This window comes from Cheilinus undulatus, linkage group 13 (assembly GCF_018320785.1).
Source record: "Cheilinus undulatus linkage group 13, ASM1832078v1, whole genome shotgun sequence".
Lineage (NCBI taxonomy): Eukaryota > Metazoa > Chordata > Actinopteri > Labriformes > Labridae > Cheilinus > Cheilinus undulatus.
The window spans coordinates 31,195,695-31,214,968 of NC_054877.1; the positions used below are offsets into that span (position 1 = coordinate 31,195,695).

Genomic DNA, 19,274 nt, shown 5'->3' on the forward strand with positions numbered 1-19,274 from the left:
TGCCTTAAGTATGTAGCACTTTTCATAGACATGTGTCACCAAGCGCTCTATAATAAGAACAGAAATTACAAATGATAACACTTTGGTCACACTTTCAAAAACCCAGAACAAAAGAGAGAAGAAAGACAAAGAAAATTCTGCTTCAAGATGAAAAACTGAGGGGAATAGTTGCCAGGTGTAAACAGTGATTATGATTCAGCTTACAAGAGGGGCTGCCAGGATACCAGAATTTTACATTTCCATGTGAAATTATTTTAATCCAAAGATATTGATTCCTTCTTTCATACCAGGGCAACAAAAATACAAGTCTTTGGCTCCAAGTATTGATATTTTTTTATTTTCAGTGATCAAATATTGTACACAAAGTTTTGCACACCATCTTATTTGCACAAATGGATGAACACATTTTAGTACCAAAACATTGCAAAGGTGACCTTCTTATGGAAAGGATCTATACTTTTCAATTCTATGGATTAAAATCAATTAAAAAATGAAAAGTATCATTTAAAACTTGCTTTAAAAAGTATCAAAACATTTCAGAATAACTACAGTCAGCAAACTAGAAGAAACAATGGTAAAGCATTGTTAAATCATTAGTTAATACTTGACTCATAACCAACAAAGCATTATTAATAGCTTTATGTCATTTATAAACACATCTATAATACTTTAATGATGTGTTAGTAAAATCTTAGTAGGCCCGACATTTCCTCTAACTCTGCCCCTACTTACGCTTTTTGAATCATTTATACTTTTGTTTATAAATGAAGTACTTATAAATTGCATGCAGCAGGCTTAGCAAGTCAACCCGGAAATCTCTCTCCCCAGCATCTCTTTCCAACTCCATCTGAGGGATCCTGAGGCGTTCCAAGTCCAGACAGGATACATATTCCCTCCAAAGGGAGGCACCCAGGAGGCATCCTGATCTGATGCCCAAACCACCTAAGCAGTAGCGTCTCTCCTCTTGGTTCTCTCTGGATGTCTGAACTCTTCACCCTGTCTCTAAGGCTGAGCCCAGCCACCCACTGGAAAAAATCTCATTTTGGTCTCTTGTATCTGCGATCTGTACATCAACTGGTAAATCAAGAGCTTCGCCTTTCAGCTCAGTTTCCTTGTCACCAGATGGGCTGGCACGACATCCTCAATACTGTTGACACTGCACCAGTCCACCTGTTAATCTCATGCTCCCTTTTACCCTCACCCAAGAACAAGACCCGGACATACTTGAACATCTTTACCTGACGACCAACTTCACATCCAAAAGAAGCAATCTGTTTCTGGCAGAGTGCCATGGCCTTGGACTTGGTGGTGCTGACCTTCATCCTGACCACTTTACATTTAGCTGCAAACCATCCCAGTGGCTGCTGGAGGTCCCCAGCTGAGGAAGCCCACAGAACCACATCATCTGCAGAAAGCAGAGATTGAATTCTGAGATCTCCAAACCGGAAACCCTCCTATCTGTCCATGAGATCCTGTCCATGAAAATCACAAACAGAGACAGTGATAAGCAGTGTTAGAAGTACCCATAACTAACACGTTACAGTAACTGTTAATTTTTACGGTAACTAGTGGTGTAACGCATTTCTTTTTAAAATCATGAATGCTGTTACAGTTACAGAGAATTGAAATCACTTGTTACTTGTTACTTTTATAGCCGACAATTCAATGATGACGTTTAGTAAACATCCGGTTTGGCGGACGACATGACAAGACCATAAGCACAGCAGCATCTTGGGAGAAAGAATCGCGCCGCTGCATAGACACACACAAACACACACTGAAACGCACACACACACTATGGCTGAGCACTCGAGCCTTAAGCTCTCTGTCTTGGAAATACCAGCATTACTTTTCCCTCCTCGGGATAAAGGAGTACAAAGAATAGGGAAGTAAACTTTTCCAAGTCAAAAATAGTTATTCTAACCTCACGAAGTACCGAGTTAAACAACACGCTTCAGCTAAACTAGTTTCCAGAGAGCCAGACGCTTCAAACAGCGCTTACCCAGGTTAGCACAGCAGACCAAGGAGGGGCCACTCCATTCAAACAACCAAGGCTGGATTTTAAATCACCGCCAGCTGCAGAGTGTATCACTAAGGAAGCACTAAACAGACTGGTAGCAAGGTATGTTGTTGAAGAAATGCTTATGATATAAGCTGTAGAGTCCACTGCCTTCAGAGAAATGATGAGAAAAAACAGATACAGCGAGATTTGACTGTCATGCAGAAGGACATTTAGACAGCAGCTGGGATTTAATCAGTACACAGTCGATAGAATACAGCTATTTTTAGTCTTCTTAAACAGTGTGAAAATACTTTGACAGTGTCAAAGTATTTTGAAACATTTCTACTGTCTTCTATTGTTTCACCACTTTCCAACATAATGATAATGGTTACAATGTTATATAAAATTTCAGTTATTTCCTCTCACACTGCTACAAGACAAATTAATGTGATGTGTACAATAATTAGGATTGAAGCAAAAAAAAGTAACACCTGAGTTACTTTTCAAGTAACTAGTTACTTTTACAATGCAGTAACTCAGTCACTAACTCAGCTACTTTTTGCAAGTGGTAACTAGTAACTGTAACTAGTTACTATTTTCCAGTAACTTGCCCAACACTGATGATAAGGGCCAGCACACGCCTGGAATGTGTCTGACTTTGTACTGAGAACACATGTAGATCATGAGTCATGAGTCAAGTATTAAACTTTACTGATGCTTTCCCACGCATCACTGAAGCATTTCTAGAATGATGAGCTAAGTATTTAACCATACATTATTAATCCTTTGCTACATCAGTAAAGTATGCATAGCTGTATTTATGGCATATCAATTAGTAAATAATTCTTTATAAATGATGGGTAAAGTATTTTCCTACAGTTACTAATGCTGGATAGTGTATCCTTATTATAAAGTGTTTCTAAAGTATATCTTTGTTTGGGTCTCTTAAGGGTCTTAAGAAGTGTTTAATGTGGTTTTAAAAGTGTGAAGCAACCCTGGGCAAGTACATAGAAGTTCTCTTATCTGTTTTTGTTTATACAAGATAAGAAAGAGGAAATTGTGTTAACAGTTGGCCTTTTGGAGTTCAAGTATTTAAAATTATCTGCCTCAGTAAAACTCTGGCTTATTATATTTTTTCCCAAATAGACCTTTCCACAGTGGACATGGACCTCTGAAAGCACAGATAAAGCAAAGTTTGTTAAAGGAGGCTCTTTTGCATTCAAAGCAGTACAGCTTGCATATAACACTCAAAACTGAGACTGCCTTACTTGAATATGAATGCAGTCTTTTTAAATGAAGAACAACTTCTTTTCTTTGGATGTAATGCCAAATGGTCTTCTTAAAAACATCTGTTAAGACATCAACCACACAGTATGACATGTCAAAATAGAAAAAAAGATCATTTGTGTAAGAAAATAGAAGGTTCTATTTACTTCATCAGCCTCGGGGTCTTGGTGTGTAACAACTTGACTTGGTTTTTGATTAGTCAGAATGCCTGTTGTGTTTAACGGCCTTAAAAGTGCAACGAAGTCCTTAGAAAGGTCATTCTGGAGCATCTGTGTGGGAGTGTTTTCGGATAAATCTTTGAGCACAAGTCGGGAAAGGGTTTTTCTTGCACTGGAGAGGTTGTCTGTTATTCACCTGAAATATTTCCATTCAATAATCCTTTCGGCATTTTCTGAAAAGCAGCTGCTCATTCTGTCATGAGTAGTCTGTTGATATGACAGATTTGCTCTGCCAGGGTGCAAAGCATCACTGTACTTCAGCATTCAGCTATAAAGGAAAATGTTGCCATTTTGCACACTTCTCTGCAGGCTTGCTATGTTTACCCTTCTGCTTCAAAGATGTGTTTTCCTTAAATATGTAACTGCCTTCCAGTCATTCAGCCACAGTGATTCATTCTATCAATAAAGAAGAAAACTTCTAAAGGGCTACAGCAGTATCATTATCCTTCCATGTAGTACATCCTGTGTCCTTCCATGAAATCCTTTTTAAAATATATCATTCATGGTGTTGGAAACAGCAGTTTGACAGTAGTGTAGAGTGTAAGGCGCAAAAACATGTATTTGAATGATTTTTTTGCAGCTGTTTCCCTGTCTCTCTCTGTTGTTGGACTGAGTTTGTTGAAAACAGGCCTGCAGCCTGCTCTAGGACATGCTCATTACAGTATTTCAGCATTCATTGTCTTGTTATGGTGATGCAGAGGAGAAATACTTTCAAATTCTCTCTGACTGATGTCCCTTCAGACATGCGATATGTGTGCAATCATGCCTCAGAAATTTTAAGCTTATGGTTCCACTAATGATAGTGTGTGTTTATGAGCTGGCATGTGTGTGCTTTTGTCAATGTGGAAGTAAAAACTGCCAAGTTCAGACAGTCAGGAACATAAACACATTGACTGCTGGATTGGATTCAGGGCTTTAACTACAGTAGTCACGTACAGTGTCTGTGCATAAATTACTCTGCAAGCCTCTCAATAAGATTAAATTCTAACAAGAGGGCTTTTTTTGCCAACAATGTTTAATATTTACAAGTTATTGTGTGCAACATAAAAATATGCATGGTATTTCTGTTCATTGTCTGGCTCTCAGTGCCTGGCAGATTGGCGCTGAGTGATCCATTCATCTTCTAACATTTATGCATTACATTTTAATGATGCTGCATCGAAATTTTTCCTGGTAAGGATTTTTATGCATGCATTTCTAAACAACCATATAGGCGTAGAGCTTTGTTTATGTCCTCTATTTCAGCTATTCAGTGAAGCACAAGTTATCAGTCAAAGATACAAACAGCGAAGAAATGAGAGACAAGATAAGAGATCAATCAGGCTGCCTGTGTGAGAGAAATAATGTAACTCTGTTTGTTGTTGTCATATTTGCATACTGCACCAACTCCATTTTAATCTTTCTTATAGGTTTGTGTGTGTGTTAGTAAAGCTGTTTGCTTTCTTCAATTCCCAGCCTTTAGGTGTATAGCTCATCTGTCTGGCTGCCTTGTCTGTCCAACAATCAGCCCATACCTCTCAGTGCATGCCATATATATTTTCACAGAGTCTCTACAATGGAATTTGTGCAGACAATCATGATCATCAGAGGATGATTCCCACTGAACTTTACTTGACAATCCTGTGTACTGCTCCATGTGTCCTCATACAAAAATATTTGGTAACTTTTTAAGTCCTCCAATAAAAGCACAGGGCTCGACTCCTCTCAAATGTATCATTCAAATTTTCCTAAAACTGTAACATTACAAATAAACGAGAGGCATCTGGTTGCAGACCTCGAGCAGACCTCTATGGTGGGGCGTTCAGCAGCAGACTTCTATGGTGGGGCATTCAGCAGCAGACCTCTATGGTGGGGCGTTCAGCAGCAGACTTCTATGGTGGGGCTTTCAGCAGCAGACTTCTATGGTGGGGCGTTCAGCAGAACGCTACACTGGGGCGATGACGTACAGTTGAAACCAGAAGTTTACATACACTATATAAAAAGGCACATAAACTTTTTTTTTCTCACTGTCTAACATTAAATCAGATTAAACTTTTCCTGCTTTTGGTCAATTAGGATTACCAAATTATTTCTATTTGCTAAATGGCAGAATAATGAGAGAGATCATTTTATAGACAATTTTTTATTATTTTCTTGAGAGTCAGAAGTTTACATACACTAAGATTACTATGCCTTTAAACAATTTGGAAAAGCCCAGATGATGATGTCATGTCTTTGGAAGCCTCTGATAGGTTTATTGACAACATTTGAGTTAATTAGAGGCACACCTGTGGATGTATTTTAAGGCACACCTGAAACACACTGCTTCTTTGTGTAACATCATGGGAAAATCAAAAGAAATCAGCCAAGATATCAGGAAGAGAATTGTGGACTTGCACAAGTCTGGTTCATCCTTGGGTGCAATTTCCAGATGCCTGAAGGAGTCACGTTCATCTGTTCAAACAATTATACGCAAGTATAAACACCATGGGAATGTCCAGCCATCATACCGCTCAGGAAGGAGACGGGTTCTGTGTCCCAGAGATGAACGTGCTTTGGTCTGAAAAATGCATCTCAACCCAAGAACAAAAGCAAAAGACCTTGTGAAGATGCTGGCTGAAGCTTGTAAGAGTGTGTCATTATCAACAGTCAAACGAGTCCTGTACTGACATGGGCTGAAAGGCCACTCTCCCAGGAAGAAGCCATTACTCCAAAAGAAACATAAAAAAGCCAGATTACAGTTTGCAAATGCACACAGGGACAAAGACCTTAATTTTTGGAGACATGTTCTGTGGTCTGACGAAACTAAAATTGAACTTTTTGGCCATAATGACCACAGTTACATTTGGAGAAAAAAGGGGGAAGCTTGCAAGCCTGAGAACACCATCCCAACTGTGAAACATGGGGGTGACAGCATCATGCTATGGGGTTGTTTTGCTGCAGGGACTGGTGCACTTCGCAAAATAGATGGCATCATGAGGAAAGAACATTATGTGGAAATACTGAAGCAACATCTCAAGACATCAGCCAGGAAGTTAAAGCTTGGATGCAAATGGGTTTTCCAAATGGACAATGACCCTAAGCATACTGCCAAACTGGTTACAAAGTGGCTTAAGGATAACAAAGTCAATGTTTTGGAGTGGCCATCACAAAGCCCTGATCTCAATCCCATTGAAAATTTATGGGCAGAGCTGAAAAGGCATGTGCAAGCAAGGTGGCCTACAAACTTGGCTCAGTTACACCAGTTCTGCCAGGAGGAATGGGCCAAAATTCCTGCAAACTATTGTGAGAAGCTTGCGGAAGCATATCCAAAACGTTTGACCCAAGTCATACAGTTTAAAAATGTAAATATAGTAAAAAATGATCTCTCTCATTTATCTGGCATTTAGCAAATAGAAATAATTTTGGTAATCCTAATTGACCAAAAACAGGAAAAGTTTAACCTGATTTAATGTTAGACGGTGAGAAAAAAAAGTTTATGTGCCTTTTTATATAGTGTATGTAAACTTCTGGTTTCAACTGTACATGCCTGAGCCGTGGACCTCTACACTGTAGCGATGACGGTTGCTGCTCTCAAACATGACAGACGAGCAAGAGGAGCACAGGAACGCATAAAAACTTTTTTAAAGCCTTCTTTTGTTGTATTTTTGTTTGTTGGTTTTAACCAAAGTATTTCATCTATAAAAAAATGTTAAGGATTCAGAACGGAGTAACTTGTTTTCCCCCTATGAGGATTACAAGACATGAGAACATCATCTTTATGCAAAAATAAGTCATGACACACACAACACTGTATACTGTTTTACCACTAAAGACAAAAAAACTAATCTATTAGTATTTTTTTTTTTTTTTGTGAAAATACGTTACATTTAGTATTAGTTTTCAGTGAATTTCTACTGTTAATTTCGATCCTCAGCCGTTGTCATGGAAATCTACAAGCTGTTTTGTTTTTTTGTTTTTTAAAAATTTAATTCAATTTTTGAAAAATACAAAATCTCGATGAGGAAATACAAACACCAGGAACAATTCAACTGGATAACAAAAAATAGATAAAGCAAATATGAAATCTCTGAGCCGTTTTTGCTTAACATTTTCACTGTGAGACGGCAATGACATCATTTCCCACAGCCGGAGCAGTGCCCGAAATCATTTTTTTGTTTTGCAGTTGAGTCCACTGTATAGTCCACTATATGCTGCTCACTATATAGTGGATAGGGAGTAGGGGATGAGTGTGTGGTCTCGGACACAGCCATGGCTATTTTACACAATGGCACAGTTTTATGAAATAAAAAGATCAAAATCTACCAAGTCTTGCAATTTTGGCTCGGGTAATATATGTCATCGCCCCACCAGAGCAGAGACTCTCAGCCCATGGCTCTCCAGTCACCTGTGGCCCTAAGTCTAAATGAAAACTTTTATTTAATTTGAATCCGTGTATTATTATCATTGGGTGCGTGTGACGGAGGAATGTGCATAAGAGAGCAGAGGAAGTCCATCTATGACTTTTTGAGTTATGTTGCTAACAAACTAACAAACCCACCAGATCACATAACCTCCTTGGTGGCGGTAATAAATTAATCAATCAAGCATTTCAAGGTGTGGAGAAAAAAAATTGGTACCTGCTATATGCCAAGCATCACCTGCAACCCTTGGGGCTAAGCCCCCGTCTTTCAATCCTAGTGAGGGCCCTGGGCAGCCCTTTTCCAAACATTCTAAGAAGATGATTGGACAAACACTCTGTCAGTCACATTTAATATGGGCCAATCAAAGCAACTGGACAAAATGACATAGTTGTTGTATGTGAATGGTGGAGCTTATCAGTGGCTATCAAGCTTATTGTTTAACCTGTCACTTTTGTACACCACATTCCACATTATTATGCAAATGACATTTTTCTCTTATTTTCCTAAATATTAATGCAAATGACAGAATATTCTTCAAGTCATCAGCTGTTAGAGCATAATTCAAATGTTTTTGAACAAACTTCATAAGGATAACCTTTTTTTTTTAAATAAAAACCTCAAAATGCACTGTTCCATATTATTAAGCGCAACAGAGTTTTAAAACATTTTATAGGTTGTAAAGACTGAAAATGGTCATTGTTGAATTTGCAGCATTAGGAGGTCATATTTTCTGAAATCAAAAGCTATTTCAATCAAAAACATCTTAACAGGCCAAGTTACATGCTAACACAGGAGCCTTTCTTTGATATCACCTTCACAATTCTTGCATCCGTTGAACTTGTGAGTTTTTGGAGAGTTTCTGCTTGAATTTCTTTGCAGGATGTCAGGATAGCTTCCCAGAGCTGCTGTTTTGATGTGAACTGCCTCCTGCCCTCATAGTTCTTTAGCTTGAGGATGCTCTAAGGGTTCTCAACAGGCTTGAGGTCAGGGAAGGATAGGGGCCACACCATGAGTTTCTCTCCTTTTATGCCCATAGCAGCCAATGACACAGAGGTATTCTTTGCAGCATGAGATGGAGCATTGTCATGCTTGAAGAAAATTTTGCTACAGAGGGCACTAGTCTTTTTTTTGTACAATGGAAGAAAGTGGTTGGTCAGAAACTCTGTATACTTTGCCAAGGTCATTTTCACACCTTCAGGGACCCTAAAGGGGCCCACCAACTCTCTCCTCTTGAATCCGGCCCAGAACATGACTCCGCCACCTCCTTGCTGACGTCACAGCCTTGTTGAGACATGGTGGCCATCCACCAACCATCCACTACTCCTCCATCTGGACCATCCAGGGTTGCACGGCACTCATCAGCAAACAAGACTGTTTGAAAATGAGTCTTCATGTATTTCTGGGCCCACTGCAACCGTTCCTGCTTGTGAGCATTGGTTAGGGGTGGGAATAGTAGGCTCTGGAGGATCCTACACCTTGAGGTTGGTGGGACTCCAGAGGCACCAGCAGCTTCAAATAACTGTTTGCTGCTTTGTAATGGTATTTTAGCAGCTGCTCTCTTAATCCAATGAATTTGTATATCAGAAACCTTTCTCATTATGCCTTTATCTGCAAACCTGTCTGTGCTCTGAATCAGCCACAAATGTCTTCAAAGTACGATGATCACACTTAATTTTTCGTGAAATATCAAATGTTTTCATTCCTCCTCACCAACATCACATGATGCTTGTCCTCTTCTCATATCTGTCTGTAGACAGTGCTTGTGGCTTTTGCCACACATAGCCTGGTATGAGAGGGAGACAGGCACCAGGCAGACCGAAATGTCCATGTGAACATAAAGGCGCTACTCTGAAATGACTCCTCTGACCAGTCTGTGACACAAACAGGTGAGCCAATCGGTGTGTTGTGGGGAGAGTTAACTCCTCTCAAAGCAAACCTCAGCTGTGCCCTTCTAATTATTATTGATAATATTTAACATAGAATGAATGAAAAGTCAGTCCCTTCTCTTAGCAAACTTGGTTGGCACAGTGAATGAAACTGTGAAACTAAACAGCACTGACCTCCTGGCTATACGCAAAAGTGCCATGACGCATGGACCAGAGAAGGGAGAGGGGAGAAACCTCATTTTTTCTTCCACTCCATCATATCTCACTGTTTATCAGAAGAACACACTGCAGACTTTTGCAGCATAATTTTTTTTAGAATGTGCTTAATATATTTGCAAAATCATGTCGCTCCTGATGTGCATAGAAAGCCGCAACAAAATTCAACCCTGAATTATTAGCATTTCCTGTCTTTTATTTGCATCGCCCTTAATGTGTAACTGCCTTAAGGCTCACAGCTCCTATACAACAAGAAGAAACACTGGAAAAAGCTCTCACTATCTCTGATGGTGAGACTAAGGCTCTGTCCGAAACTACTCACTCATTCCCTACTCCCTATCTACTATATAGTGAGCAGCATATAGTGGACTATATAGTGGACTGTAGCTGTAGCTGAAATTTACAGTTAGTTACTGTTTTTTAATAATACAGCTGTTGAAAAGATTAGCAGTTTTTTATTATTTATTTACACTTTTTCTTAAGAGGTATATTTGCAGATTTTTACTGTGAATTATAGCAAAATACTACAACTTACTGTGAATTCATTTCTTTCTAGCAAAACTGAAAAACTAAAAAAGTACTCAGAGAGCGCAGACCTCCGCCATTAGCCCTATCTCCCAATAGTGAAGAATCCCTTAATTCCTGAAAATTTCATCAAAATCCGTCCTCAACATTTTGAGTTAACAAACCTCCTTGGCAGAGGTAGTAATACATTAAATGAATTATCTGAATTCAATGTTTAGCAACTGTTAAGATCAAGCTAATGTTTGCTGGCAAAGAATTTACTCACTCTGTGTGTGCCTGTGGTGTTTGTGTGTCATGTCAAACTCTAACTAATGCTAATCTTACAAATGACCTCAAACTTAGTAAGTGATGGTTTTTGCCTATTCTAACTAGCAAAGCAGTAAGGCATTAACCTGTTTATTGTTAGGACAGAGTTGGATAACAATATGACTTCTAACTCCACTCTCCTTCCAAGCATGTGCTCTCACCTTCTTGTTACCAAAAATGCAATGTAAAAATACATGAAATTACTGTTTTCTTTCCTTGAAGCAGTAATAGTAACAGTAAAATACAGTTCTAAACAGTTATTATACAGGGTTTTCCTGTATTTAAGCATAACAGGATCTTACCGTTGAAATTTCCTGGTAAATTTACAGCAATTTGTCAGAGTGTAGTGAATACGGAGTGATTTCGGACACAGCCATTAAGTCATCAGAGCACTGCAGCCCAATATTATATATAAGCTTGGCCTTAATCGAGGCCAATCAGCCACACACCACCTGACTCTGCACTGAGCTGATTCCCCTCAACACCCTCAGTGAAATGCAATAGTGAGTACCTTCACAAAGATGGACTCAGACAACCTGAGCATGAGTAAAACCACTCTCTGTTCTTTAGAGCGTTTATTCCATAAGCCGACATGCCCATCTCTGCCCTGCACACTTTTATAATGAAATGCTGCTTGACCCACTTGAAGTTAGGTATTTTTGGAGCACCACTAGAATAAAGAGAGGGGTGATGTATTGAAAAAGTTCATATTGTCTGTAGTTTGTCATGCAGACACATGTTGTTTGGAGTTTTTGCTGAAGAACTCAGATTTGCTAACAGAATTAACTGTAATTGAAGTTGACATCTTTATTAACAGATCAGCGGATAACAAAGTTACATTTTTTATTACCTGTGCCTGCCTCTGCACTAGGTTACAGTGTACATCTGAGTTTATAGACAGGTCTCAATGGCCTGAAGGACCTCACCCAAGGGCCTGCTCTGGATCGAGCCCTGACTGGGAATTGAACCTCAGTCTCCTGTGCTAAAGTAAGTGATTCATACCACTATTTAACCAGAACAATGTTCTGTGCCACTCTCTCCTACTAGTCTGATACCAAAGTAAAGCTGTTTTAGCACCATTAAGCCTTGAACCTGAATTTTGCTTTCCAAGGACCTTAGCCACAGACAGGAGCATGTAAACATGTCTGTAATCATATTCTACAACGTCTTTAATAAGTGGCACTAAAGGCTGTCTTCTAAATACTATACTTGTACTTAAGGGTTTAAAGCAAGTCAAAGTGGTTCTGCTGGGGATAGAAGTAAAAAGGGGAATTATCTGTGAGAGCCTGCTGATTTTCTAGGAAGGGAAATGAAGGAGTGAGTGAAACAATACAGAACAGCTAGCATGGATTTATCAGTCTCTTGTATTTTACATTATGATAAAAAATTAGAAAATCTAATTCAAGCAGCATTTTGTGCTCCAAAAGGACCGAATAAAAATCTTAACCAAGAGGGCTGTCAAGGTCCTTTAAAGTTCAGATCAGATTCCCTGTATGTTTCTTGATTCTTATTTTCTCAGTATTGGAATGACCTCCTCAGTCAGCCAGCCAGCAGCTAAATGAAGTGGCAAATCACTCTCTCTGTCCAAATAAGTAGAAATACAAATCATTGGTGCCAGCTGATGAAACTAAATCTCACAGTCATTGTTAGTAACATTAAGTGAGCTAGATTATAGTTCAGCATGTTCCTGATGTGGACTGTTGAATACAAGCTTGAGAATGTGTGGTTCTTTTTTTTTGTTGTTGTTTTTTTGTTTTTTTTTTATTTTACAAGTTTAACAACAAAAGTAGTCAGATGATCCATTCAGTTTAGGTAAGGTGAGGGTTAGATGTGCTAGTTGTCGCATAAGGACACTGTATATAAAAGCATGATATCTATAGTTGTCCTATTTTTTTGCTGAAAAATGTGATTCAATGTGGGAGTGTCTGGCATTTCCAGTGGGAATTTCTGTCTCTTCACGCTCAAAGGGAGACTCTACACTCTAAATTGAACATCTCAGGGGATTCCTGGTTGCACCAACACAGGTCTCAACCCCATTAGTTCATATAAAAAGCTTGAATAAACCACCAATGTGCGTGTGCATGTGTTTGTGTGTGTTTGTGTGTGGCCACTGAGCCCGAGAGAGAAATCTCACAAAATGAAAATCTATCTGAATGTTGTATCCTCCCTGCTGTTCTCTGTGCATCTCAAATAAGCAGATTTTCTCCTCTTCAGTGCAAATAAATTGCTCACTGCTCATTTGAGCGAGCTTATTACAAAAAAACAGATGCTGACTGTAAGAGCAGGGACAATAAAGTGAGGACTTAAAAATCCTTTTAGACTTCTCTCAGGTGCTAAAGACATTAAAGCACATTTAAAGGAAGTACACTTGCAGTTTGAATGGATAATATAGGCACATATTCCTGTAGTTCAGATAGCAGGCACTGTGGCACAGGTGTTTTATTACACTGAGGTGTCGTTGCTTTCTGGACCCCATGCTGTGTTGTGGGTGTCATTCATCCTCAGGGCAGGTAAAATAGGTGGAAATGGGACTTATATCCACTTAGCTTTTTTTGCGGTGTATTACACCTTAAGTATAACAGCATTTCATCCCTGCAGCCCCCCTTGATGCTTTGAGTTAAACAGTTTCTTACCTTTTATCCATCATCTAAAATCCTGTTAATCCTTTTAGTGGGTATCAGTGGACTGCAGCCAAGCAATCTAAGCCTTTGGCTGGTTAACAGCCAATCTCCGGGTGAATGCTGCTTTCCAACATTATTAAAATAATTACCAGTTTACTTAGCTGTTTATTAGTATGTTCGATCATTTCCTTTCACAGCCAAGCTAATATCAAGACTGAAAGCCTTTGCACTATATCCTTTTTTCTTAAGAAATTGCACATTTAAAAAGAAAGACAATGTCATGCAGTATCACATTGATGCCAAAAGTTTCTTGCTTCCAAATTTTTTCCCAAACAGGTTTGAGTTTTTTTATTTGTTTTTTTGCATCCATCTAAGTCATTTATGGATGTTTGAATATTCAGAGCAGCGGCTAAGGCCATCATTCTCTCTCCTTAGCACTGAACTTTAAACACTGTGTCATGCCCATGCATTCTGTGGATTTGGGCATAGAATAATATAGATAAGGCGAATATGTACTCCCAACTATGTCAAACAAAAAAAAAGACTGAAAAGATACGCTCTTTTGCTCCAACAGACTTTTTAGTAGATGGCGCTGCACCGGGATGCACAAGCATGCACATATACAAAGGGTTCTTTCAGGTGTGGATAGACCGAGTGTTGTTTTTTTAGTTTTTCAAGGAATTAAAGAGCTACAAAATCATCTTCGCTGCTTTTTTTCCTTGCTTTTAAGACCATTTTCTCATCCTGCAAATTTTTGTGACTTGAAAATTAAACTTCTGATCTCAGATATCATGGAAAGACTGAATCAGTTTGCAAAGGTCCAAAGATTCTTGTTTAAAATTCTTTTGGTGTTTTCAGTTAGACAGAGAAATAGATGCAGATGCCCCAGTAAAGACTGATCAGATATGCCAAAATCTAGTGTTGAAGAATTATTTCAATTTCATCCTTCCACAAACGAGTGGGATTTTTTTACCTTAATAAATTGTCCTGTTCTAACAACATTCTGAATTCAAACATGTGGGACAGAGGCCTATACACATCTTTTGTCACTATGGTGGCTTTCACACTAGGGGCCCCACCCCCTATCCGAGTGCACTTGAGCCTGAAGTCTGGTTCATTTTGGTTAGTGTGAATGCAAAGGACCCATGCCCGGGCACTGGGCCCACTTGGGGTAGTGGTCTCGGGTGCGATTCAAGTGGCCTCTGGCACGGTTCGGATGAGATGTGAATGCAACCGCACCCCGATACGGGACAGAGCGTTGTATCAGCTTTATTAACCACAACTTCTTTCCACAGCACAGCAGTTTGTTCACATTCTATAAAGGGTGGAAATCATCAGAATCCAGTCAATAAATGGTCTGTTGTGACTCAGCTTACAGATGGACACAAGCTGGAGTCAGTGAGATGAGGTACAAAGGCAATAAAAGTCTCCTTACACCTCAAAAACCGCTGTATCTGCGCAGCGCGAGCCCATTTAATCCTCTGAGCTGCATGTAGATGTGCAGATTCAAAGAGCAACGTTGCTGGCATCTTAAACACTGATTTTCATCCATGGCTGCAGGATTGGACCTTTTGCCAGGTTAAAACAAAAACAATTTTCACTTAGGTCATGACCCAATTGGTTGCCATGGTAGCTTCTTCTCTCACCTCCTTGTTGGGGTTGTAAACCAGTTACGTACATACCGCCACCTGCTGTTTCAGACTGAGTACATGCGCAAGTGCGCCCGGGCACAGATCGATGTTGCTGGTGTGAAAGCAAGCCAGCGGGGAAAGGGGGAGGGGGAGGAATCACGCCACAGTGCAGTTCAAAACAACTGGGCCTAATGTGAAAGCACCCATAGAGTAAGATAAAAAGTCAATTAAAAGCTCATTTTTTCTGTGCATGTCTTTGTGCACTGTCCTCTCTGTCTTTCTGTATTACTTTAGATCTCTCTGTGTATTGAAAACAATGAAGACAATGAAGATGTCCAAAAGAACTGCAGTTCCTTGAGTGTCCTCATGAGGCTGGCTCCAAAAGCCAAGGAAAGCCCATCAGATGTTGTATTAAAATGTTTATTTTGGAAGTAGAAATAAATATGTTTACAGAGCAGCCCAAATGATATTTTGGTCTTAAAAGCTAATTTCTTTTTCACACATACTGTATAAGGGATAACATGGATTAATATACATCCATTTTAACAACTGATGGTACATAATCTCTTGTCTTGCTGGAAAATAAAACTTCCCCCATGCCTTAGTTCTCCTGCATACTGAATAAGATTGTCCTCCAGGTTTTTCCTGTATTTTGCCGTATTCATTTTACCCCTTTCCTTTACAAGCCGTCCAGGGCCAGCTGCGGAGAAGCATCCCCACAGCATGATGCTGCCACCACCATGCTTCACAGTGGTAATGGTTTGGTTGTTGTAATGTGCAGTATTTGGTGTCCACCAAACACAGCGTCTTACTGACGGCCGAAAAGCACCCTTTCAGGCCTATCAGACAAAAGAGCTTTCTTCTACTTGACCATGGATTCTCCAACATGACCTTTGGCGAACTCTTGTCGAAATTTAATGTGAGTTTTCTTCAACAATGGCTTTCTCTTAATTGCTCTCCCATAAAGCTTTGACTGGTGAAGAACCCAGGCAACAGTATGCAGTCTTTCCCATCAGATGCTGAAGCTTGTAACTCCTTCAGAGTAGTCATAGGTGGCCTCTCTCACTAGTTTCCTTCTTGCACAGTCACTCAGTTTGTGAGGACAGCCTGATCTTGGCAGAGTTACACATGTGCCATTTTCCTTCCATTTTTTGATGATGGATTCAACTGAACTCTGGGGGATGTTAAGTGCCTTGGAAATTTTTTTTTATCCATCCCCTGACTTAGACTTTTCAATAACCTTTTTACTGAGTTGCTTAGAGTATTATTTTGTCTTCATGATGTAATGGTAGCCAGGAATACTGATTAACTATTGACTGGGTCTGTGTCTGGAAGAAGAAAATTGATTTCAGTATCAGATCAATATAGTACAGGAAAGGCTTGGTGGTTTTTACAATTATAAAGGTGTATAGTAATCAGAAATCAATATTCGTATCGACTGAAATACAAGTGGAAATATCAAAATATCAAATTTTGGCAAAACTCCAAATCCTGCATTCCTACATCGAACACTTATCCACTTTCTTGACTATTGTACTCCAGATTTATTTGTATTTCTCTTACAGCTAATGCTCTTGTGCTACTCTTTTTGTGCTGAAATATCAGAGCAACCCGGCACAAGAAATTCCTTCAGGATTAAAAACAATAAAGTCTCATCTTATTGATTAACATTTTTAAATGAGAGAAAAATCTGTTCATTAACTGGAAAAAATAAAGATGTTAATTATAGCCCTACAAGTCATTTAAGCTAAGTAGCAAACATTTTTCTGACTTACTGCTGAGGCCATTGCGGAGGAGTGTGTGGGTGTGTGTTTGTGTTGGGTAAAAGGCCAGGGAGAAAAAAAACAAGAGAAAACAGGATGTGTGGCTACAAGCTCCAGGAATAATCAAAGAGACTGGGGTCCTCTATAGCTGTGTTTGTCACTCATCGTATGCCTTTAATGAACAGCTCATTAGACAGAAACCTCATTAGCCATCTGACGACAGGGAGCAAATGATGCAGAGATGAAAAGAGGAATTTGCAGCGTCTCTCATTGAAGGTGGAAACAGCAAGGAACGTTCAAGGATGTGCCTTCGGTCTCTGCTGCATGATTGGAGTAAACATCATCTTCATAACGACATAAACATAATCCTCTACGAGGAAAAAACGCTCCAAAACCTAAATAAGACCCTTGAAAAGAGACGTAGCTATCACAGTAATGTGTTTTTAAAGCAGCTCTATTTCTGTGTCTATGAAAACCAGGAATATTTCTCAGTTAAATGCATACTAAGTGCACACATTAAAGAAAGATCTGCAGCTTCATAGCACGGTAACTGTTCTCTCTCTCTCTCTCTGTCTCATTCACTCACAGATCTGTGACAAAGAATGGCACTATTATGTGATCAATGTGGAGTTTCCTGCAGTCACTCTGTTCGTGGATGGTGTGACCTATGAGCCCTACCTGGTGACGGATGACTGGCCGATCCACACCGCAAAGATTGATACGCAGCTGACTGTGGGTGCCTGCTGGCAAGGTCAGTGAGTCTGTGTGTGTGTGTTTGTGTGTCTATAAATACAAAGGAGCTTCAATGCTGATGTTCTTTGGAGGAATTAAAAGGGCCGAAACCAGACAGGAAAAGGGCGGACACAGCTGCTATCACATTTTGCTATCGGGCTTGTTTACAGCCGCACTATAAATTGATGCCTGTTTTATTCACAGCAGACTTTCAGCAGGGTTCAGGTTCTAGCTTCTATTTGCTCCAAATTAAACGACTCAAACAGTTTTTTATACATCTATTTTTAACAGAAGGAACAACATCAGCACATAATTTTTACCACCTCATTTCATCTAATGCAGCCTATTCTGTTAAACAGTTCATACTGACTGATTGTTTAAACTGCTTTAGTGATTGTAAACATGAGATAAAGGCTGTGTTCTATGAAAGAATGGTGCCCTAATTTGGCAAATATATGCCAAAAACATCTAGGCTGTGCAAGAGTTTTCAAAAGAGGCTTTGTGTAATTTGTTCTTAACCCTTTATGGGGCAAGGAACCATATGTGGTCATTTTGGTAGACTTCCTCCATGGCCTCTGCCTACTCTCTGTGATATAGAAGAACCAGAATGATTCCTCTTGGATTTTTCTCAGCCAGATCAGTCAACATCAAAGAAGAGGCATTACATCGTCCTACCAATTAGCAATGGCCAAGAGTGTCTCAAAATGCCTCAAAAAAAAAAATGCAGTTTTTCCCAAACAAATGGCTCTAACATCATAAATAACCATGATAAGCTGATAAAACTCACACATTTTAAAGGTGAATAGTAATGCTGAATGTCGTGATAGGTTTTGCTTGCAAAGGCTTTCTAGCAATAACTGAAATTCAAATTTTTTTGGAAACTAGGGTCGGAAGTTGTAGTAAAACAGACTAGTGGGTCCTGCGGCTGGACCAGTCGAGAGTCACTGCTCTATAGTGTAATTGAATGTTGCCATAGGTTTTAAAGAAATTAAAGAGCAATCCAGTGGTAAATTTTACTAATTCATATAATTTTTCAAGGTATTAATAGTAATAGTAATAGTAGGTGTTCTTTTTGTCATTTTTGTAAAACTCTTAACATTTTTTTTTAATACTTGTGTAGGTTAGTTGAGTGTTTATTTTTACTCTGAGCCTTTTTTCTGCTTAAGTTAAATCAGACACTGGATATTTGTGCTATTTCTTATGTTTCCTGGTGGAATTATAAAGACTAATAAGTGGTATAAATAGAAAAAAGATCCATGGATTCACCACCTCCTGTTTGGGCAGTAGTCATGACTGGGATACCCAGCAAAGCCTCAGGCAGGCTAGCGTATGTCCAAAACTCCGCAGCCATGGCTCTAACTCACATTAGGCTCTGGCAGCACATCGCCACTACTTTCAGCTTCACTGGCTCCACGTTAAATTCCACACCAAGTACATGATCCTTAACCTGGCACACCAGATGGATGTGTTTCACACATCCATCTGAAAAACCACACATACACAGCATTTTGGAAAGGGCGTAGCTGCCAACGAGCTACGCCCCTACCGAAGGAGTAGACTCCATAAGGACTACATAACGCGAACCATGGCTGTAGACATGTCAGTACACGACTTTTGTCGTTTTTGAAAAGAAAACAACTCAATGCTGTTCTTTGTTCTAATTTTGATGAAGAAATATCGTCAAGTTCTGATAAAACTGGGGCTT

At 39.4% G+C, this 19,274-nt stretch overlaps 1 protein-coding gene across 1 annotated transcript in view; it reads left to right on the forward strand.

Moving 5' to 3' along the window:
- Positions 1-19,274, forward strand: part of clstn2a (calsyntenin 2a) — a 261,648-nt gene that overhangs the window by 219,044 nt on the left and 23,330 nt on the right. Inside the window, exon 10 of the mRNA XM_041803309.1 lies at positions 17,426-17,588. Within this exon, the coding sequence (XP_041659243.1) occupies positions 17,426-17,588 (163 nt within the window). The remainder of the gene's footprint in view (positions 1-17,425; positions 17,589-19,274) is intronic.